The 23,177-nt window shown below is 35.6% G+C and overlaps 4 protein-coding genes and 1 pseudogene across 5 annotated transcripts; all 5 read left to right on the plus strand.

The window, feature by feature from the left end:
- Positions 1-856: 856 nt before the first annotated feature.
- On the plus strand, positions 857-3,350 carry LOC129320732 (calcium-binding protein CML37-like; annotated as a pseudogene).
- A 1,225-nt stretch (positions 3,351-4,575) lies between these two features.
- On the plus strand, positions 4,576-5,270 carry LOC129321086 (calcium-binding protein CML37-like). Its single transcript, XM_054966821.1, has one exon. It carries the CDS (start codon positions 4,668-4,670, stop codon positions 5,118-5,120), a length of 453 nt encoding a protein of 150 aa, XP_054822796.1. The 5' UTR covers positions 4,576-4,667; the 3' UTR covers positions 5,121-5,270.
- A 3,394-nt stretch (positions 5,271-8,664) lies between these two features.
- LOC129319749 (uncharacterized) lies at positions 8,665-11,311 on the plus strand. The gene is made up of 3 exons (XM_054964823.1): positions 8,665-8,717; positions 9,866-9,911; positions 10,582-11,311. The coding sequence occupies exon 3, from the start codon at positions 10,592-10,594 to the stop codon at positions 11,309-11,311; it is 720 nt and encodes a 239-aa protein (XP_054820798.1). The 5' UTR covers positions 8,665-8,717; positions 9,866-9,911; positions 10,582-10,591.
- Positions 11,312-11,328: 17 nt separating this feature from the next.
- LOC129320052 (uncharacterized) lies at positions 11,329-17,361 on the plus strand. 2 transcript variants are annotated; one of them, XR_008595614.1, is made up of 3 exons: positions 15,753-15,789; positions 16,418-16,486; positions 16,937-17,361. XR_008595614.1 is itself a non-coding variant. In XM_054965196.1 (2 exons), exons 1-2 carry the CDS (start codon positions 11,392-11,394, stop codon positions 16,978-16,980), a joined length of 597 nt encoding a protein of 198 aa, XP_054821171.1. In that variant the 5' UTR covers positions 11,329-11,391; the 3' UTR covers positions 16,981-17,361. The 2 variants fall into 2 exon arrangements, 1 of the variants encoding a protein (XP_054821171.1); XM_054965196.1 differs by lacking the exons at positions 15,753-15,789; positions 16,418-16,486 and adding an exon at positions 11,329-11,944.
- A 1,175-nt stretch (positions 17,362-18,536) lies between these two features.
- LOC129321100 (SWI/SNF complex component SNF12 homolog) lies at positions 18,537-21,808 on the plus strand. Its single transcript, XM_054966836.1, has 3 exons — positions 18,537-18,734; positions 18,919-20,680; positions 21,052-21,808. The coding sequence occupies exons 2-3, from the start codon at positions 19,116-19,118 to the stop codon at positions 21,119-21,121; spliced, it is 1,635 nt and encodes a 544-aa protein (XP_054822811.1). The 5' UTR covers positions 18,537-18,734; positions 18,919-19,115; the 3' UTR covers positions 21,122-21,808.
- Positions 21,809-23,177: the final 1,369 nt, after the last annotated feature.

Consider the following 23,177-nt stretch of genomic DNA (forward strand, 5'->3'; position numbering starts at 1 on the left):
TGCCGCGCCAGCGTTTCCTTTTGGGCCAAGTCACGCGCCTGTGTTGTCTCTCGGTGAGCCTTACAAATATGAGATTCATAAGAATAAGAAACTTCCTCACCCGCCATGCTAGCTTTTTAAAATAGCTCTCCTTAAATTTATACTTATTGTATTAATATTTTTATTGAGAGATTGAACAACTAATGAAGAGTTTTAATTGACAAGAGATTGAATGAAGTGCTATGAAATAATCCCACCTGACACATCAGTTTTTTATGGAGTGACATTATTTTTTTTAATAATGAATTATCTCTTTAATCTTGTACTTGTTAAATACTTTATGAATGACTATACTTTGAATATACCTATATACATTTATATATTTTAATGACACGTATTGATTATTGATGGGTTGGAAGCCTTTCATTTTACTTCCTCTATATTAAATTATAAGACATTTTAAAAAATTTTTATATTTAAAATATAAAACATTTTAAATAAATTAATATTTTATTAAATGTGTCAATTTTATTATTATTTTTTCTCTTTATAATTAATTTTCGTCCCTTCTATTTTTAATATATTAAATAATAAATATTTTTAAAAAAATTTTATTTTTATTTTAAAAAGATAAAATTATTAAATATATTTAAAAAAATTTATTAATATATAAAATTTTATTTTAAAATATTTTATAATTTGAGATGTACAGTATATAACAAACATTTCACGAGACGTTGACCGTTTTACAAATTCGAGGACTTTGAGAATCTCGTGTTAAGTCGGCGTTACCCACGTTTTCTTCCACCGCTTCAATGCCGTGATACCAATAGAAAAAGCTACACACGGCATGACGCTCCTGTTCAATATTAATTCTCGAATAACCCAGCAACTTCGCCTCGTGGTCCTTCGTCTTCTCTTCCTCGCCGCGTCGACGCCCATGATTCCTTAACGACCCCAGCAACATCGTCTCAACCAGTCCAATACATGTATAAAAACGCTATCTCTCCCATGGCCATTATCATTCACAAACAAATTCATCTGTTTGCACACAAGAGTGCAATTTGTTTGAGTTATTTGTAGATTCACCTTGGAATATGAAGAGGGCCGTTGAGTTTGAGCGTGTTCTTGGATACTTTGATGAAGACGGTGACGGGAAGATTTCAGCATCGGAGCTCCGGCACCGACTTGGGCTGATGGGCGGGGAGATATTGCAGAAAGAAGCGGAAATGGCGATGGAGGCTTTGGATTCAGACGGCGATGGGTTGCTGAGTTTGGAGGATTTCATGGCGTTGATGGAAGGAGGGGGAGAGGATGAGAAGTTGAAGGACATGAGAGAAGCTTTCAACTTATACGACACAGAAGGGTGTGGGTTCATAACTCCGAAGAGCTTGAAGAGGATGCTTAGCAAGTTGGGGGAATCAAAGACCATTGATGAGTGCAAAGTGATGATCACCCAGTTTGATTTGAATGGTGATGGCTTGATTAGCTTTGACGAATTCGTTGTGATGATGCAGTGATACTTGAGATCTTCTCTACTGATTCACAAACTAGCAGATTGTTGTCGTGCATCAGTACAATTGGAAATACATATCCAACCCCAACGAAATCATCACTTATTTTGTTTTATTTTACACGGACAAAAGCTCTCACATCGATCAGTCTATTTTGTACATAACTAATTAGCAGAGTTCCGTTTATATCTTGTAATAATACCGATTGATTTGTATAAATTCAAATTCTTTCTAACTTCTGCAATTCTCTATATGTGGAAACATGGCTGCATGCGAATTGATATGTAATTTTTAAATTAGAGGCCTCTAATATATCTTTCTTTGATAATTTTTGTCATGTCTTGTCTTTTTAGCTTCATTTTATTTCTTTGTATCATTAACTTTATAAAAAATAAGGTATATATGTTTTGATATCTTGAAGTTATGAAATGATACAGTTTTATTTTTTTTATAATTTTTCAAAAAAAATGTAATTTCAATGTTTTCATTTAAATTTTTTTAAAAAAAATTAAACTTTGCCATTTCAAGATTTTAAGATATCAAAATATCTTTTTTTTTTTGTGAAAGTCAATAATTTAAAATAAAAAAATTTGAGACATGGCATAATTACAAAGCGCATTTTTAATTTTTTGGTAAAATTATATAGATAATTCTTTCAAAAAAAATTTTATATTAGTTAAAAATTAGTTGTCAAAATTCAAATAAAAAATAAATTTATTACTATTAATTTAAATGAATTTTGACGATAAATATCCATTTGACGATAAACAATCCTTTATTAATATAGAGGTCTTTGATTGGTTTGTTGCCGAATCTAATTCTAATTCTGGACTGTATTAGAAGCTTGTGGGCGCCGCGTTCTCTCATTTTAGTTTGCATCTATCTTCTTTTGGACAAGTCATACAGGCCATGACGTCCTTGTTCCTTCCAGACAGACAAACCTCATAAACGCGCCAAAACCATCCTCCTCTATAAGGCCATCTCAGTCCCCACCAAATCTCTCATCATCTTACACTAATCTATTCTTATCCCATTCTTACTCAATCTCGTTTCCTCCTACACAAGAGTATCTCAGCTCACTCTAACCGATTATGATGAAGAGGAGCCCTGAGTTTCAAGAAGTTCTTAAACATTTCGACTAGGATGGCGACGGAAAGATTTCTCCATCAGAGTTCCGGCACCGACTTGGCCTGGTGGGTGGGGAAGCAGAGATGGCGATGGAGGCTTTAGATTCAGATCGTGATGGGTTTGTGAGTACGGAGGACTTGAGGGTGTTGATAGAAGGAGGAAGAGAGGATGAGAAGTTGAAGGACATGAGAGAAGCTTTCAACTTATACGACTCAGAGGGGTGTGGCTTCATTACTCCGAAGAGCTTGAAGAGGATGCTTGGCAAGTTGGGGGAATCAAAGACCATCGAAGAGTGCAAAGCGATGATCTCTCCGTTTGATTTGAATGGGGATGTCAAGATTAGCTTTGAAGAGTTCATAATCATAATGCTGCAATTGAATTTCGATCAAATGGTTCTTGTTTATACAGATCCGCCTGTTCTTCTCCGTAAAACTAGATGTTCTGTAAATTCATCAATTGCTTTCTAGCTGGCTGGCTGCTTCCATGTATAATGCATGTGGCACACAAATTAAACGTGCCTGCAGTCTTATTGGTGCTCAATTCGTTTTCCTGAAGTCACATCATTAACAGCAATTCTGCACGATTATCGTTTTTAAAAATATATCAGCTTAGTTATTTATTTGCGAATTTGAACAAAGGGACAAAATCAGCTTGACTGCGAGAACTGACTCGTGGAAAACACTCTTGAGCTGACTGGTAAAACAAGAAGAGAAAATGCAGAGTAGTTAAGGGAAGCGGAATTTTGTGGTGGGAGGGAAGGGACATGTGTTTGACTTTGAAAAGAAAGTTCTTAGCACTTAAGTTGTGAATTTTGTCATGTTTAGATTAAGAAAATCTGAAGTGTATGTATAATTAAGAAGAAAAATAAAACTTAATTTTGACATTTTTATTATTATGTAAATGAGAAGGGAAATGCAAGCCCTTTCCCGTATATGCGGAATTCTAAAATTGAAGGTGTTGTGTGCTCGTCTTTTTTTTTTTTGGCCAGTGTTGCGTGCTCGTCAAAAAAAAAAATAAATCAAAAGTTGGAGATAATTAATACTGGAAATCTAGAAGACTTGTTTGTAATTTTGCAGCCCCCTATCTCAAATGACAGAAAACAACTATTAAAAGTAGAATTCTGAACAAATGGATTAAATATAAAAATCTGAACCTAGCGTTTAATAAAGTGATATTTATCATGACTGGCAAGTTAACATAATTAAGCTATGTGGCGTCGCGGAAAGGCTGTGTTGTGATTGTTGACTGGGTCCAATTCTGATGTGTTGAGATAAGCAATAGTGCTTTGCCGACGCGTGGAAGCAGAACTCGTGTCAGCTCCAGCTCTGCTCACTCAGCCAAACGAGTAGCTCATTCCATTGTACAAGTTCAGTCACATTTGTTTGGCCATCAACAGTACATATTTCATGTATTGCTACATACACGGTAAAACAGCAATAATTCATTTTTTACGTGTCCTGTGTTTTCATTTTGCAAGTGATCTATAAGTACCTCAACAATAATTCATTCAGCTAGACAGGACTGTGGGGCTTGATCACAGTAAAACACTATAAATTAATGCCACGTAATGGTGATCTGTCGATTTTTTTCTCTCAAACCGTCTCATCCGAGATCCACTAAACAAAGAACTTGACGAGCCTTATTTTGTCGTACTTGTTTGCTTTTTTTTTTTTTTGAAAAGAAACAGAGAGAAAAAGACCACGAGTCGTTGACCGTTATGGCAGTTTTTTTTTTCCTTTCAAAATAAAAAATTGACCAAACTATATAGCAGTCCAATTTCCGATTCTAAACCGTATGAGAACCTTGTGGGCGCCGCGTTTTCACTTTTTCTTTGCGTCTATCTTCTTTTGGAAAAATCATCGAGGGCATGACGTGCTTGTCCGTCCCAGTTAGACAAAAACCTCAAAAAAACGCGCCAAATCCATCCACTACAAAAACCCCTCACTCCCCACCATTCCTCTTATCATTCATCATTCCTTTCGCCCAAATACAGATTCTTATCCTAGTCTTACGCACTCGATCTCATTTCCTTTTACTGTTATACATATGAGTACATCAGTTCACTCTCTAACTGTTAATATGAAGAGGACCGCTGATTTTGAAGTTCTCAAATATTTCGATGAGGATGGCGACGGAAAGATTTCTCCGTCTGAGCTCCGGCACCGAATTGGCTTGATGGGCGGAGAGATATTGCAGAAAGAAGCAGAAATGGCGATAGAGGCTTTGGATTCAGACGGTGATGGGTTGCTGAGCGTGGAGGACTTGATGGCGTTGGTAGAAGGAGGAGGAGAGAATGAGAAGTTGAAGGACATGAGAGAAGCTTTCAACTTGTATGACACAGAAAGGTGTGGCTTCATTACTCCGAAGAGCTTGAAGAGGATGCTTGCCAAATTGGGGGAATCAAAGACTATCGATGAATGCAAAGCCATGATCGCTCCGTTTGATTTGAATGGGGATGGCAAGATTAGCTTTGAAGAATTCGTGATCATGATGCAGTAATTGAATTTCGATCAAATGGTTTTGTCCGTACAGACCCTTTCTTTTCTGCTCTGTAAAACTAGACATGTTCTTGAACTTCAATTGCTTTATAGCAAGAGATTCTTTTCTTCACTGTATATAATGGACAAAAAAACAAAATGCCTGCAGTCATATTGATGTGTAGTTTTCTTGACACAATCCTAAAAATCTCTATTTTTAAAAACTGAACTCTGATTAAAACGGATTTAAATAGACAGTCAGTTAAACTGGGCGTACAGGCTCAACTCTAAATTTTTCACGATTGCTTTTAAAAATATATCAGCTCTATTTGTTTGTTTGTTGTTTGGTCAATTTGATTATTTGAATTAAGCGATCACAAGATCAGCTTGACTGCACGAATTCTGGTTCATGGAAAGCATTTTATGATGTGCTGACTAGCAAAAGAAGAAGAGAAAATGTGAAGTTAAGGAGAGTGTAAATTATGGTGCTTGGGGGCGTAGGGGATATGTTTAGATTAAGAAAAATACACAGTATAGTTAGGAAGGAAAACAAAATTTAGTTTTTACATTTTTAAAATATAGCATAAGTGAGAAGGAAAGCGCTTGCATGCGGAATTGTAAAATTCAAAGGTTATACAAATAGCATTTATGGAAAACATCAAAATGGGAGATAAATACTTGAAATCTAGAAGATGTATAATTTTGCAGCAGCGGCATAAATGTCAGAAAACAAAAACCAGAACAAAAGTTCAATTAAAAAAAAATAAAAGAAGTTTAAAATCCTAAACGAGTAAATATAAAAATCACAAGTAAATAATTAATTAATGGGATTGCGGTCGCAAGTGGCAACAAGTCAATGATTGACCTATATGATGTCTTAAGACTTGGTGTTGAGTGTTGACCGAGTCCCGTTCTGATGTGTCGAGACTTGAGATAAGCAATATTGCACTGCCGACGCTGGCAAAGAACTCAGCTCCAGCTCTGCTCACTCATCCACACGCGCTTTTATAAATGGGGTGAAACTTGAAAGTCACGTAATATATACGTATGCATATGTCATCTTGGCCATTGAGCTAGCCGTTATGATCCTTCCATTACATATTTGTGGAGCGTTTGAGAATTATCTTGAGCTGTATCCTGTATGTGTCGGCGTGATCCACTTTTTCTGCGGTCGACAATATTATTGTCTATTAATTCCCCAACAACCCAGGCAAGTTCTTCTCGACAAGTTTGATGAATTATATATGCGATGGGATGATTGAGGTGACCCCCCAAAAATGTAAATAAAAAAGAAAGAAAGAAAGAATCGAAGTAATTCATCAGCTCAGGAACATACATACGTGCATACCCTTTTTTTTCATTTTCCAATATCCCCATTGGTACAAGAGCTCCTCAAATATTAACAAAGAGCGATGCCATCAATTTAAAAGTTAAAACTACAGGGTAGGAAGGAGAAAAAGAATATCCATTACCATCAGTCATACTTGAAATTGCATCCAAATCAACATCATCTGACGGGTCCTATTTTGCTAGTATGTTTGCTCTGTTTTGTAGCGTCAGGCAGATTCACCATCAATCTGTAGACACAAGACTTTGCAAAAATCTGAACAGCTAGTCCTCATAGTTCTTTACAACCAGGGGCAATCCGGTTTGAAATATCATAATGAAAAGAGCGCTTTTTCAAAGGTTATAATTTAGTGGATACAGTATATCAAATGAAATCACTGAAAGCAAGCAATTAGGATATGCGCATCAGGATCTGCCTCTGGATTTTGAATTGGGTGGTGGCTTCAAGCCCAACCATCTTCTCAGCATTTGAAAAATAATAAACCTTACATAGGGAGAATATTTAAGCAAGAAATCATAAAGCTGTCATCTACTTAATGACGGAGCATAGTTTCATTGGTAAGTGCCCGCAAATCCTTTATGCCTAACGTATCTAGTCCTTCACACTCCATCCCACAACAGCACCAAACCTACAAATGAATTTTAATTGACTGTAAATATAAGTTAACAACATGCAATATAACTGCAACAGCGTGTGGTCAGATATGAAGAAGTAGAGGCTTACAACAAAGGGAAGATAAAGTAGAGGAAGCACAGCACAATGACGAGAGGCAATGTACTTCTACAGTTATGAAAACATAGGAAACTACACTTCTAGCAAGTTATCATTCAAAGTATGTCCCGTTTGAGATCATTGACAACTAAATCACAAAACGGCGATTGCTGCCTCATAGTCGTATGCAAGCAAACAAATCAGGACATGCTCGTATTAGAACAAATTAAAGGATTGCATCGATACACTATTTCTACTATTCCATCAAGCAATATGAAATGAAATTTAGTTCGAAAGCAACAGTAATAAGTTGGCAACATAATGGTAAAGTATGCCAGGCATGCCCACGGTTATGCAAATTCCCTTTGATTTTGAGAGCCTCAGCATCCCGTTCCAAGATGCTAGAAGACCCTCATCCTATGACATGAAGGATATCGTAAATATTGAATATTACGTTCCAGTGTGTATGTAGGATTTTAGAGTCTGAAAACATATCTCCAGTGATGATATATTTCTCTTCAATCACAAGCAGGAACCGGGTTATAGTCAGGAATCTCATGTGGAGTTTCACAGTAAATGCACCAAGAATTGTGCAATTCAACACAATGTAGTTTAATAACAATAGTTTTAATAAGATTCTTTGTGTACTGATGTTTTTCTAATTAGTTGGTAAATCATCTGTTCTGATGGACATAAAGCCAAGTGACTGGTGAATCTGAAATGAAAAAGTTTGAAGTTGTGAGAGGCATTTAGATGCATGGATAGCTTTCTAAATTTAGTCAATTAAAATCACCAAATGTTGTTGCTATTGGATGGGGTATTCGAAAACTACAAATTACGGTTACAATTGCGGAATCTATTATTGCTTACAAGAAATTACTTTCACATCATAATAATACAGTGGGATAGGCATATAATAGATTCAATATTTTAATTATTAAAAAGGGATAAAATTAGTATAGGATTTTGAAAGTAGTTTAATTTTATAAGAGGATGCTAACAAATAAACATTAATAATTAATAAGTAAATTTATTATTTTAACAAGTATTCAATCAATTCATATTCCTGTCAGATATTAAATTCTTTCAGAGGTTTTTTATTTATATTTATCTTATTAAAAAATATATAGTGTAACATCCCAATTTAAATTTTAATAGTTAATTTGGGTTAATAAAAATTTTGAAAAGTATTATTAAATTATTATTATAAAAAAAAAGGTATAAAAAAAATAATAATAATAAAAATAAAAAAAATAATAATATAAATAAAAAATAAAATATTATTAAATTATTATTATTATAATAATAAAAAGAAAGAAAGGAAAAGAAGGAAGAAGAAGAAGAAAGCAAATTCGTTTCGTCCGCCGCCTCAACAGTAACAATAATAAAATAATAATAAAAAGAAAGAAGAAGAAGAGAGAGAAAATAATTTTAAAAAAAAATGTGGGACCCACTGAATTTTTATAAAAACTCACCTTCCTTCATTTCCTCATTCATTCCTGCGCGCGAGCTGAGGCGGAGAGAAGCGAGTTGCCGGTGCGAAATATCTAAATTTTTAAGGTAAGAGTTTTTAATAGGATATTTAGGGTGTGATTTTAAGCTTTTCAAGACTAAGTAAGTGTTCTAAAAATTTTTCTTAGTCATCCTTCTTATTTAGTTTCTGAGTTTGTAGTGGTAGAAAATTTAAGATCTGGAAGAGGGATGAATTTATGTTGAATAAATATGATTTTTGAGGTTGTCAGTAGTATAATAAATGTTTAGAGTATAAATTTATTGATGATCTTTGAATCTGTGGCTTATGGATCAAATTCTAAACTAGATCTGAAAATATATGTTGATTTATTGAGGTTTAGATGATTATTTGGGATGAGAAATGAATTATTATGGTTATAGGATTATGATTCTAAGCTAGAGACTTAATTTTTAATTTTTGAGTATTTTAGGTACGAATTTATGAAATAAAAAGAAAATTTTGATAATAGAAATTAGTTTAGAAGTTGATTTTTAGATTATTAATGTTTATTGATAATTAAAAGAGGAGTTAAAAATTTACTTAATAGTATTAACTATAGATTTGTATTAAGATTGAGATTAGGAATTATGTTATATTTTTAATTCTATTATTAGAATTATTTTATTAGTTTCAAAAATTGAAACTAATATTTATAAATAATATGTTATTTGTAGATTGTATTACTGGTGAAGATTGTGGTGAGAGAGAAATTTTAAGGAATAATTTATTGAAAAAGCCACAAGGTAACCATGCTTTTAATTTGTGATTAGTGTTACTTTTGTTAATTGGGTGATTATTGAGAAAATTATGAATTTTGTAATATTGTATAATTGTGCAATATTATTATGAATTTGTTTAATTATTGTGGGAGGTGTTGGGAGACTTGCTATTGTTGTTGTATTTATGTGCCACGTGGTACGCCCCTATTGGAGCTCAATAGGTGGTTTGTAAGGGCTCGGGCTAATCTACCTTTGGCCGGGTAATTTAGTACCGAGTGAGGGCTACGGCTCGAGGTTAATGGAGGGATATAAGGATGGTTGTTTGTGTTTATTATAATATTTCTTATATTTGTTGGAATTATATTATTTTTAATTCTCACTTAGTAAGCACACACTTAACTGTTTGTATACACTATCATAAATTGGCTTTGGTTACTGGGACTTTTGAGTCTCATTATGTGGTTAACAATTTTCAGGAGAAGAGCCACGAGTGACACGTGGAGGAGTCCCAGAGGCTTAGTGGTATAGATCCACTGTCTCTTTTGGGTATTTAATTTATGATTTATAATGTGTTATATTGCCAATATTAGGACTTTTTTTGTTTATTGTCAATTATATGAATATATAAATGTAATCATGCCTTTCAAACTATTTCTATTTTTGGTACAATTTGGATGACTGTAATTTTAATATTTGGTTTACTTTGGATTGGTTAAAATGGCATGATTATAAGGCCAAATAACTGGCTTGTGTTGAAAATTGATTAAATTGCTTATTTTACTTGTTGGGAGTATAAGGATGGACAAATGTGATTTAGTTTACTTGTTGGGAGTATAAGGATGGACAAATGTGATTTAGCCTAATGGCATGTGGGAGGTAAAAATTTATCTGAAATGTTATAGTGTGTGAGTTGAAGCCAATTATAAAATATTTTATATCAAAATTATTGATATAAAAATGTGTTGGGTGGCTGTAACCCAACTATGGTTGAGTTAAATTATTTAAAAAAAAAAATTTGGTGTGTTACAAATTTTGGTATCAGAGCTCATGGTTCCAATTCTTATAAATTATGAAATTGTTATACATTAACCTAGTTTATTGGCAATATACATTATTAAATCATAATGCTTCTCCATTATTTTTCTTGTCTTGAGATTAGTGTTAACTTAATTATGTGACTTCCATCCTTTAGGAGGGGAGAGATGGTGTCTAAAACTAGGAGAGGTGGCGAAATTGTCGGTGATTCTATAGAGCCAATAGGAAATGACATACCTTCACTGCCACAACCGGAGCCCACACAGCAACAAATTGGGCAGGGCGAGCCCATACAGTCACAACTAAGGCAGGATGAGCCAACCATGAGGCAAATGATGGATCTACTATATAATCTTAGTGACCGCATGAAGAGACAAGAAGAAGAGTTGGCCGCTTTAAGACAATATAAGGAGAATGACAACCGAGAGGGAAATGGCCAACAAGAAGGAAGCCATACCAAGGTATTCAATGCGAGCCAATCTGCTGATGAAGGCTTACCTCCCTATTCTCACCATGAGACTAGTCCGAAGAATGTGAGTCTCCACTCTGAGCAACAGACATCCACGATCACAAAGATCTGGAGTACTTTTCGTAAGTTTAATCCTCCTACTTTCGATGGAAATCTTAAGCCGGCGGTGGTTGAAGAATGGATAGATCAATTGGAGAGTATTTTTCGTATGGTTGTGTGCACTTCTAATCAAAAGGTGCAGCTGGCAATATTCCTACTACAGAAGAGTGCTAAGAAATGGTGGGAAACATCAGGACCGAAGGATGATTCCTCTCTTACTTGGGAAGATTTTAAAGCCATATTGTTCGAGAATTATTTTCCTACTGCACTGAGAGCAGAAAAGGAGGCTGAGTTTCATGCATTCCGTCAGGGTGATTAGATGAGGATGAATTTATTGAACAATTCTCAGAATTATCTAAATACTCTACTTACCTCCAGAAACATGAAGACACGGAGTGGATGGCTGAACGATTACTAGAGAAGGCGAGGCCTGATCTAAGGGAACAGTTAGCCCCTTTTGAGATCAAGACATTCAGTGAGATGTGCAATAAGCTTCGAATAGTTTCTCGGAGGAAGAGAGAGGCTAGATTAGAAGCTGATAGAGAGAGGAGGAAAGAACCTCATGGGAAGCCCCCTATCCACACCAGACCCATTGGTGGAGTAGAGAAGAGGAGCAGTCAAATCTTTGGAGGCTTTAGAAATCAGAAGAAGAAGGGCTACTATCATAAGGGCCAGAGCTACAGAGGGAATCAGAGTGGAAGTCAAGGGTCCTATAGGAGCCCAGCTACCTTTAATCCTACTCCTAGTGCTGCTAGTAATCAAGCATGCAGTAAGTGTGGGAAGTTTCATTCTGGTGATTGTTGGGTTTGTTACATCTGTCAGAAGCCTGGTCATATTGCTAGATTCTGCTATCAAAACCAAAATAGGGGTAATGATCAGAGACCTACAGTACCAGCACGAGTGTATGCCCTCTCTGGGCCAGAGGCTGCTAACAACCCTAATGCTATCCGAGGTATAATCCGAATCCTTGATAATGATGTTTGTGCTTTGTTTGATTCGGGTGCTACACACTCTTTTGTGTCTGATGAATGTATGAAAAGATGTAAATTGCCTGTGTGTACCTTACCTTTTGATGTGAAGATTTCTACTCCTGCTGGTTTGACTGTAAGGACTGCTAAGGCATGTCTAAATGTAGAGGTTGAGTATGAGGGTCGAAAGACCACCATAGACCTCATTTGTTTGTCTTTGTCTGGGATTGATGTTATTGTGGGGATGGATTGGTTGTCTGCAAATGGAGCTGTACTTAATTGTCAGAAAAAGAGTGTGTCACTCTCAGCTCTTACTGTAACCCCTGTAGAGTCCCAAAGTCCTATGTTGTTGTCTGCAGCTCAAGTAGAACAGTGTATAAGAAAGGGCTGTCAAGCTTTTATGATTTTCTTCTCAATCAAGGCAGAGATTGAAGAAGGTGTAGATCAGATTCCAGTAGTGAGAGAATTCCCTGACGTCTTTCCTACTGAAGTGATCGGTTTGCCTCCAGAACGAGAGGTTGAGTTCTCGATTGAACTCGTACCTGGTACGGGGCCTATTTCTAAGGCACCCTATAGGATGTCTCCATCGGAGTTAGCTGAATTGAAGAGACAAATTGAAGAGTTGTTAGAGAAGGGGTTTATCAGACCGAGTGTATCACCATGGGGGTCACCGGTACTGTTTGTGAAAAAGAAAGATGGAAGCCTTAGATTGTGTATTGATTATAGACAATTGAATAAGGTAACCATCAAGAACAAGTACCCCTTACCTCGAATTGATGATTTGTTAGACCAATTAGTCAATTCAGCAGTGTTTTCTAAGATTGATCTAAGATCAGGGTATCATCAATTGAGGGTTAGAGCAGAGGATATCCCTAAAACTGCTTTTAGAACTAGATATGGGCACTATGAGTTCCTAGTGATGCCGTTTGGGTTAACAAATGCCCCAGCTGTCTTCATGGATTATATGAATCGAATCTTCAGGCCTTATCTCGATGAATTTGTTGTAGTCTTTATTGATGACATACTTATTTATTCTCGAGATGAGGTGGACCATGCTAGACATCTTAAAATTGTTTTGGAGATATTAAGAGAGCACAAGCTCTATGCCAAGTTGAGCAAATGTGATTTTTGGCTTAAAGAAGTTAAATTCTTAGGCCATGTTGTTTCAGAAGAAGGGGTAGCAGTGGACCCTAGTAAGATAGATGCAGTGATGAAATGGGAGCAACCTCGAAGTGTGACAGAGATTAGGAGTTTCTTGGGTCTTGCAGGCTACTATCGTCGTTTCATTAAGGGTTTTTCACAAATTGCAATGCCCTTGACTAAGTTGACCAGGAAAGATGCTCCATTTATTTGGACGAACGAGTGTGAAATTGCATTCCAGGAGCTGAAAAAGAGGTTGACCACCACACCGGTGCTCACCTTACCTGTTCCAACTGCTCCTTATACCTTGTATACTGATGCTTCTAAGAAAGGTTTAGGTTGTGTATTGATGCAGGAGGATCGAGTAGTGGCTTATGCCTCTCGACAGTTGAGACCTCATGAGGAAAATTACCCTACTCATGACTTGGAGCTTGCTGCTGTGGTATTTGCCTTGAAGATTTGGAGGCACTATCTTTATGGTTCTTCTTTTGAAGTCTTCAGTGATCATAAAAGTTTAAAATATTTGTTTGATCAAAAGGAGCTCAACATGAGACAGCGCAGATGGATTGAGTTTTTGAAGGATTATGACTTTGAGTTGAAGTATCATCCAGGGAAAGCTAACGTAGTCGCCGACGCTCTGAGCAGGAAGCTTGTACATACTGCTCACATGATGGTCAGAGAACATGAATTATGGAGTAGTTTTCATGCAGTAAATGTAGAAGTAGTCGAAAATCGTTTGGCTGCTCTACATATTACTGAATTTGAGAATAATTTTTGGAAGAAATTAGAATTGCGCAACAGAAGGATGATTATTTGAATAAGATTAGGGTAGAGATTGGGGCTGAAAGGCTGAACATTTTGATGTGACCGATGATGATGTCGTAAGATATAAAGGTAGAGTGTGTGTGCCTAATGATACTCGATTGAAAAATATCCTACTTGAGGAGGCTCATCAGAGTAAATATACCATTCACCCAGGAGCAACTAAGATGTATCATGACTTAAGACGTGGTTGGTGGTGGCCAAGGATGAAGAGAGATGTAACTGAACATGTAACTCGTTGTTTGACTTGTCAGAAAGTCAAAATTGAGCATCAGAAACCAGCCGGGATGCTACAGTCTCTTGATATTCCAGAGTGGAAATGGGACAGCATTTCTATGGACTTCATTACAGGATTGCCTAGAACATCTTCTGGTCATGACACTATATGGGTAATCGTAGATCGACTCACCAAATCAGCTCATTTTCTGGCTACTAATATCAAGTATTCTCTCGAAAAATTAACTGAAATCTACATAAGAGAAGTGGTGAGATTGCATGGAGTGCCGACAAATATTGTATCTGATCGTGATCCGAGATTCACATCAAACTTTTGGAAGTCATTACAGGAAGCCATGGGTACTCGTCTGAGTTTTAGCACTGCTTACCACCCCCAGACCGATGGGCAAACGGAACGAACCATACAAACTCTTGAAGACATGTTAAGAGCGTGTGCCATTGAGCTTAGAGGTAATTGGGATAGTCACTTACCATTAGCTGAATTTGCCTACAATAATAGTTTTCATTCTAGCATTCAGATGGCACCTTATGAGGCATTGTATGGAAGAAAATGTAGATCGCCACTGTGTTGGACAGAATTAAGTGAGAGAACTGTTTTGGGGCCAGACATTGTTGATGAGACTACCCAAAAGATTGCTTTAATCAAGCAAAAATTACTCACAGCTCAAAGTAGACAAAAGAGTTATGCGGATAAGAGGAGAAGACCGCTTGAGTTTGAAGTAGGTGACCATGTATTTTTGAAAATCTCTCCAGTAACTGGTGTTGGAAGAGCTATTAAGGCTAAGAAGTTGACACCAAGGTTTATGGGGCCTTTTGAGATCTTAAAACGAGTTGGACCAGTAGCGTACCAAGTAGCATTACCACCCCAAATTGCTGGAATACACAATGTATTCCATGTGTCACAACTGAAAAAGTATCAACCAGATCCTTCCCATATAATTGAACCCGAGGAAATTGAACTCAGGGAGAATTTAACATTCAAAGCTGAACCAGAAAGGATTGTGGATTATAAGGACAAGCAATTAAGAAACAAGACCATTAGATTGGTTAAAGTAATCTGGAAGAGCACAACTCCAGGTGATGCTACGTGGGAGACCGAGGACAGTATGCGACGTGATTATCCTCGTCTTTTTGATTAAGTGAGTAGTTAATAGTTATTAATTTTAAATTTTGAGGACAAAATTTCTAAAAGGAGGGGAGAATTGTAACATCCCAATTTAAATTTTAATAGTTAATTTGGGTTAATAAAAATTTGAAAAGTATTATTAAATTATTATTATAAAAAAAAAAGGTATAAAAAAAATAATAATAATAAAAATAAAAAAAATAATAATAATAAATAAAAAATAAAATATTATTAAATTATTATTATAATAATAAAAAGAAAGAAAGGAAAAGAAAGGAAGAAGAAGAAGAAAGCAATTCGTTTCGTCCGCCGCCTCAACAGTAACAATAATAAAATAATAATAAAAAGAAAGAAGAAGAAGAGAGAGAAAATAATTTAAAAAAAAATGTGGGACCCACTGAATTTTTATAAAAACTCACCTTCCTTCATTTCCTCATTCATTCCTGCGCGCGAGCTGAGGCGGAGAGAAGCGAGTTGCCGGTGCGAAATATCTAAATTTTTAAGGTAAGAGTTTTTAATAGGATATTTAGGGTGTGATTTTAAGCTTTTCAAGACTAAGTAAGTGTTCTAAAAATTTTTCTTAGTCATCCTTCTTCTTTAGTTTCTGAGTTTGTAGTGGTAGAAAATTTAAGATCTGGAAGAGGGATGAATTTATGTTGAATAAATATGATTTTTGAGGTTGTCAGTAGTATAATAAATGTTCTAGAGTATAAATTTATTGATGATCTTTGAATCTGTGGCTTATGGATCAAATTCTAAACTAGATCTGAAAATATATGTTGATTTATTGAGGTTTAGATGATTATTTGGGATGAGAAATGAATTATTATGGTTATAGGATTATGATTCTAAGCTAGAGACTTAATTTTTAATTTTTGAGTATTTTAGGTACGAATTTATGAAATAAAAAGAAAATTTTGATAATAGAAATTATTTAGAAGTTGATTTTTAGATTATTAATGTTTATTGATAATTAAAAGAGGAGTTAAAAATTATACTTAATAGTATTAACTATAGATTTGTATTAAGATTGAGATTAGGAATTATGTTATATTTTTAATTCTATTATTAGAATTATTTTATTAGTTTCAAAAATTGAAACTAATATTTATAAATAATATGTTATTTGTAGATTGTATTACTGGTGAAGATTGTGGTGAGAGAGAAATTTTAAGGAATAATTTATTGAAAAAGCCACAAGGTAACCATGCTTTTAATTTGTGATTAGTGTTACTTTTGTTAATTGGGTGATTATTGAGAAAATTATGAATTTTGTAAATTGTATAATTGTGCAATATTATTATGAATTTGTTTAATTATTGTGGGAGGTGTTGGGAGACTTGCTATTGTTGTTGTATTATGTGCCACGTGGTACGCCCCTATTGGAGCTCAATAGGTGGTTTGTAAGGGCTCGGGCTAATCTACCTTTGGCCGGGTAATTTAGCACCGAGTGAGGGCTACGGCTCGAGGTTAATGGAGGGATATAAGGATGGTTGTTTGTGTTTATTATAATATTTCTTATATTTGTTGGAATTATATTATTTTTAATTCTCACTTAGTAAGCACACACTTAACTGTTTGTATACACTATCATAAATTGGCTTTGGTTACTGGGACTTTTGAGTCTCATTATGTGGTTAACAATTTTCAGGAGAAGAGCCACGAGTGACACGTAGAGGAGTCCCAGAGGCTTAGTGGTATAGATCCACTGTCTCTTTTGGGTATTTAATTTATGATTTATAATGTGTTATATTGCCAATATTAGGGCTTTTTTTTATGTTTATTGTCAATTATATGAATATATAAATGTAATCATGCCTTTCAAACTATTTCTATTTTTGGTACAATTTGGATGACTGTAATTTTAATATTTGGTTTACTTTGGATTGGTTAAAATGGCATGATTATAAGGCCAAATAACTGGCTTGTGTTGAAAATTGATTAAATTGCTTATTTTACTTGTTGGGAGTATAAGGATGGACAAATGTGATTTAGTTTACTTGTTGGGAGTATAAGGATGGACAAATGTGATTTAGCCTAATGGCATGTGGGAGGTAAAAATTTATCTGAAATGTTATAGTGTGTGAGTTGAAGCCAATTATAAAATATTTTTATCAAAATTATTGATATAAAATGTGTTGGGTGGCTGTAACCCAACTATGGTTGAGTTAAATTATTTAAAAAAAAAAATTTGGTGTGTTACATAAGTGTTAACTATAATGGCAGTTGATAAGTCACCATGAGTTTTAAAAAAATGTATATTTAGCCGAGAGAGAGAGAGAGAGAGGAGAGAGAGAGAGAGAGAGAGAGAGAGAAGAGAGAGAAAAGAGAGAGAGATAGGCGAGGATAGAAGAGAGAGAGATAGAGAGAGAGCGAAGAGAGAGAGAGAGATATATTTATTTTAACAGGTGAGAATTTCACGCAAGCATGAATGCAATTCATCAAGGTTATGATAGGTTTTATAGTTTAAAAAATACTCGCAAATATGCTTACTCCTTCTTATCTTTATTATAAAATACTTTTAACTTTCTCACTAAAATGAGAGAAAGATAATTAAATTATTAGCTTTGTTTAAAAATTGAATAAACTTTTAATTTTATCACTATTTAAATAATTTTTTTAAATTTATATTATATCTCTCTCATAATTAACAAATTTAAATAAGATAATATTAAAAAATGTAGTTAATATCCCATCAAATCAAATGCCTTATATTAAATATTAAAAAAATCTTTCTAGAAGTCATATAACATGGATGCGAGGAATGTTATAGATAGTGAAAATTGAAATTTAGCGATCATTTTTTATTACATCTACAAAGAAGCTAACAATTGTGCATATTGACTTGCATGTCAAGCCCCCAGCGATGGTCTTAATATTAAGATTTTAGGCAAATTACCTTTAAGGTGTAATAACTCTTCCAGTGTTGACATGATTTGATTTTTTTTATCTTTAACTTTTACATAATTCTTGCCTTAGCTTTTCTCACTCCAAAAAAAAAAAAAGAATTTTGGCCGCTTATTAAATATGACTCATATTAACAATTGAATTAATTTTTTATTAGATAAATTATATTATTTATTAATAATAAATAATAATTAATTATTAACTCCCGAGATGCTGGGCTATAAATTATCATTGACATGGAAATATTTTAGTTTTTCTGGCCCATGTAAATACTTTAGTTCAGGCCGAAGGAAAGAAAATTTGGGTTGAAACTTGAAAGCCAGTGACTTCAGATACCCTCATATGGTTCGTCCGAGGACGAGGCGAGGGAGGGAAAAGGAAAAAAGATTACTCAGTAAAAGAGAACCAAGTGGAATCTTGGTTAGAGATGGTTAAAAAGTATGTATGCTGAGAGAGGTATAGCAGAGACCGTCAAGTGATCGCGCTTCGACTCCCATATCAAACTTCAAATTTGGAGAACGTAATCGAAGTGAATATTGCGAGTAAGATTTTTCCCCGTCTGCTTTCTTCTGTATACTTTTCCTCTGACGAAATTTGAAGAGGGGATATCCAGTCCGACGAATTAGTGCCTCATCACATTTGGCAATGGGGTTTTGTAATTAGGGTTTTATTCCTGAACTTTCTGAATAATTCTAGATCCGGAACGTTTTGTCTTTGACAACTCAGGTTCTGCAGAGTCTGATTTCGCCTTCTGATCTCTGTTATTTTGGAGGAGCGAGCTGGCGAGAAAGGGAAAGCTTATGAAGAAATACCTAGTTCATAAAATCTGGCCGCTCGAAGTTATCGGGGTCCATATATTTCTGAAACTTCATTTCCAGGAAGTTTGCATATGACTAAGAGATTATTTTAGAAGCGACGGTATCATGAACAATCCTGTAAAGAACGTTGCGGCATCGTCCCTTTTGAGCAATTCCGGAATCGCCCCGCAGCCTAATACCACGGGCCAGCCGCCCCATCTTCTCTCTCAGTCAAAGCCTCAAACACAAGTTGCATCTCACTTTCCTGGTCACTTTCAGCTTTCTGAGCCCCAAGCCCAGGTTTTTGCTCATGCACAGTATCCACAGCCTCATGTCCGTGTGCAATCTCAGGCTCCCCATGCTCAATTCCAAGGTCATTTACAACCTCAAACGCAGCCTGTTGTTGCTCAGTTGCATAGCACTAACACTAACACTGCCAACATGACTCCACCTTCTGTTTCAACGCCTGTTACTGCAAGTGCCAAGCGGGCTACTCAAAAGCCACCTTCCAGGCCTAGTGGTTCGACCATTGCTAATGCATCTTCACCTTTTAAGACTATGGAATTGACCCCTGCTGCCAGGCGGAAGAAGCCGAAATTACCAGAGAAACAAATACCGGAAAAGGTGGCTGCACTTTTGCCAGAGTCCGCCCTTTACACTCAGTTGCTTGAATATGAAGCTCAGATAGACGCTATTTTGGCGAGGAAGAAGATTGATGTACGCGAGTCTCTTAAAAACCCTCCATGCGTTCAAAAAACTCTACGTATTTACGTGTACAATACATTTTCAGATCAGGCACAAATAGATTCTGAGACGAAAAATGCAGAGGAACCTTCTTGGTCACTTAAGATAACAGGAAGGATATTAGAAGATGGTAAGGATCCTGTGGTAGCTGGAATCTCCCAGAAACCAGGCTCTATGTACCCCAAATTTTCATCCTTTTTCAAGAAAATGACTATATACTTAGATCAGAGCCTTTATCCTGATAATCATGTCATCTTATGGGAGAGCGCTCGTTCATCTATCCAACAAGATGGTTTTGAGGTAAAGAGGAAAGGAGACAAAGAATTCACTGCCGTGATCAGAATAGAATTGAATTATTTACCTGAGAAGTTCTCGGTTTCAGCACAACTGTCTAAGCTTTTAGGGATTGAGGTTGAGACTCGCCCAAGAATAATTGCTGCTCTTTGGCACTATGTGAAGTCCAGGAAGCTGCAGAGCCCAAATGACCCGTCATTCTTCATGTGTGATCCTCCTCTTCAAAGGGTGTTTGGTGAAGAGAAGATAAAGTTCTCCATGATTGCACAGAAGATATCACAACATTTATCACAACCACAGCCCATACATTTGCAGCACAAAATCAAACTTTCTGGAAAATCTCCAGCTGGTACTGGATGTTATGATGTGCAGGTTGATGTGCCTCTTCCACTACAGAAGGATATGTCATCCTTCTTGGCAAGTATTGAGAGGCACAAAGAGATAGATGCTTGTGATGAAGTGATCTCTACTGCCATAAAGAAGATCCATGAGCATCGTAAGAGGCGGGCTTTCTTTCTTGGCTTCAGTCACTCCCCTGCAGAGTTTATTAATGCTTTGATTGGTTCTCAGAGTAAGGATTTAAAGCTTGTCGCTGGAGATGCCAGCCATAATGCAGAAAGAGAACGACATGCTGAATTCTACAATCAATCATGGTAAGTCTTCAATTACATTATCGTTGTCCTTGTGTTTTTCATGCTTAGGATGCACATTTTGGGTTGGGAAATTGAAGGTCTTTAATCCTGTTGAAATTTCTTCATTTATCAAATAAAAAATGGCAGTTGAAAAAGAGAGACAACCACTAAATCTTTTTTCATGGCTTGCACTGTATTCCTGTTGGTCTCTGAAATCGATGCATAAATAGCTCTCGAGACAACGAAATTTTGAAGTCAGATTTGGGTTTTTTAGGCAGCAGGGAAATTATGCTTGATTGACATTCTGAGAACCGTGTTTGGAGCTCCAATCTTCCTAGTTGTTCCTAGTACTTTTTTGATAGATTTTGTTTTCTTTTTTATAATGGTTTCAGGGTTGAGGATGCTGTCACTCGCTACTTGAACCGCAAAACGGCTGAAAGTAATGCTCCCGGGAGCACCTAACACAATATTGTAAAAGAAGTGTTAGTTAAATCCTAACGTTACGCGCTGCTCTCGTTTGCATTTTGCCTGAACATGGGCTTCTTCCCTTGTAGACTAGGAAGAGGATGGGACATGCAAAATTGATGTAAACTTGGGTAGCCTTTGTTTTCTACCCAGCCGAGAGGCAGTAAAAAGAAGAAAAGAGAAACAAGAATGAACTGGAGTTAGGAAGAAAGAAAGAATTTAGTGGCGGCATGTTCTGATTCTTTTTTTTTTTTTTTTTTGCCCAGCCTGATTCTGTTTGGTTGAACTATTGGTGATGTAACAAATTGGTTCATTAATCAGAATCTCTTGTCTAGTGAAGCGATAGACCGAATTTGAATCCACTCTTCTGAAGGGTCAACAGCCCTTGAGTTTTAAATTTTAATTGGTCACCGAAGCATCTACGTCTATCCGTACATGGCCTTCTGGAGAAGGGCTCCAATGTAGACATGTAGTTGATCATCCAAGGAGTGGAAAAGTCTATTCTCGAGCTTCCCATTGATGGTGTCGTCCTCCATCAACATTGCTAAGCACTGGTGCTTGAGTTCACTCATTGAAGGGGAGCTGTCTTCAAACTTTTTTTTTTTTTTTTTTACATCTGATAGCCCGGCAAACAATTCCAAAAATTGTGACCCAAGGCCACTAATTTACTTTAGAATTGCCCCAGTCATTGTACAGTAGTGTTCTTGTTTCTCGTATCTCTTATTCTCACCGGGGGGCTTTGCTTTATGTTAAAAAATGGTACTCATTTGTTGTCTTGTTGCCACGTAGATAGGTGGGGGAAGAAGTATATATATATTTTTTATTTTGCATCACATTTAATTTTATTTCTTAACTAGAAAATTGTGCAAGATTTAATGCAGGTAACACAATAAAACTCTGGTCAAGTCAGTGCCCCCATATCACCACCAGTAATCAAACGTGATGAAAAATAAAAAAAATCCCGACGCCTACTCGTCAGTCCTCATTCTCTTGTCCTAGGCACCAGAGAAATTTAAACATGCACTCAACAGTATAGAACCTGTTTGAAATTATTTTTATTTTACTATTTTCAGAGTTAATATTTATAGAATATATTCTGAAAATAAAAATAATAATAATAATAGGTGTTTTTTTATTTTCTTTTGTTCTTTAAAATAATATTCCTGAAACACCTAAAGGATATTCTTATTTTTCTATTCTCCATAATAATATTTTATTTTTTTGTTCTTCAAAACATTTTTTAATAACATATTATCAAATAAGTGTTTTTGTTCTTATTTTGAAGAATAAAAAACTATTCTCCAAAAAGGTTGCCAAGGCCCATGTACTCTATAATGTTTGTTTTAAACGATTCAATTGAAAAAAAAATAATAATAATAATAATTGCACAAAGTTGATCGGCGAATCCCAGTTCTCACGAAGTAATGCAAACGTGAGACGTCTATACAAAGTTTCAGTTGAGGTAAATTTGAAACAAACATTATAAATAATTGAAGTTTGATTTGATGGAGACGAACTTATTAAATATTTTACTGTGATGAAATCCAAATTTCGATGGGCTTTTTACATTTTGTACATCGAAAATTTATTAGTGAAAATAGTAAGTGATAGTTCTCATGGATGACTTCTTACATATTTTCCTACAAAAAAGGAGAATGGATTTTGCATTAAATAATGGTAAGTGTTTGTAAATTATGACTTTGATTAGAATAAAGGCTTGTGTCTCTCTCCCTCAACAAACGTAAAATTCTCAATACCATGAGCGAAAAGCACGCACAGGTGTTGCACGCTTTTGTGGCCCATAGTTAAATCCGGATAAGGATGTTTTGCCCAAATCATACACAAACTTAGATAAGCATGGCGAGTGAGGCGCCCTGACAAAACCATTTACGTTGACGGCAACCTAGTCTTGACGTTATCACATTAGTCCACGTGTCCTGATGTCCAAAAGTAAATCAAAGTATAGGGTTCGACGGTGGAGATCTTAGGTATATAACGTCATTTTGTCAAGTGATGGCAGGCTTCAGTGTCCTACACTCTCGGTTTTATTTAT

This window comes from Prosopis cineraria, unplaced genomic scaffold (assembly GCF_029017545.1).
Source record: "Prosopis cineraria cultivar Desert tree isolate PC_DT_omini unplaced genomic scaffold, ASM2901754v1 PC9, whole genome shotgun sequence".
NCBI lineage: Eukaryota > Viridiplantae > Streptophyta > Magnoliopsida > Fabales > Fabaceae > Prosopis > Prosopis cineraria.

Coding starts and splice junctions, on each gene's coding strand:
- LOC129321086 (XM_054966821.1), top strand. CDS start 4,668: ATGAGTACATCAGTTCACTCTCTAACTGTTAATATGAAGAGGACCGCT.
- LOC129319749 (XM_054964823.1), top strand. CDS start 10,592: ATGGTGTCTAAAACTAGGAGAGGTGGCGAAATTGTCGGTGATTCTATA.
- LOC129320052 (XM_054965196.1), top strand. CDS start 11,392: ATGGCTGAACGATTACTAGAGAAGGCGAGGCCTGATCTAAGGGAACAG. Junction 11,945..16,936: donor CAACCCTAATGCTATCCGAG/GTATAATCCGAA, acceptor AACAATTTTCAG/GAGAAGAGCCACGAGTGACA.
- LOC129321100 (XM_054966836.1), top strand. CDS start 19,116: ATGAACAATCCTGTAAAGAACGTTGCGGCATCGTCCCTTTTGAGCAAT. Junction 20,681..21,051: donor GAATTCTACAATCAATCATG/GTAAGTCTTCAA, acceptor TAATGGTTTCAG/GGTTGAGGATGCTGTCACTC.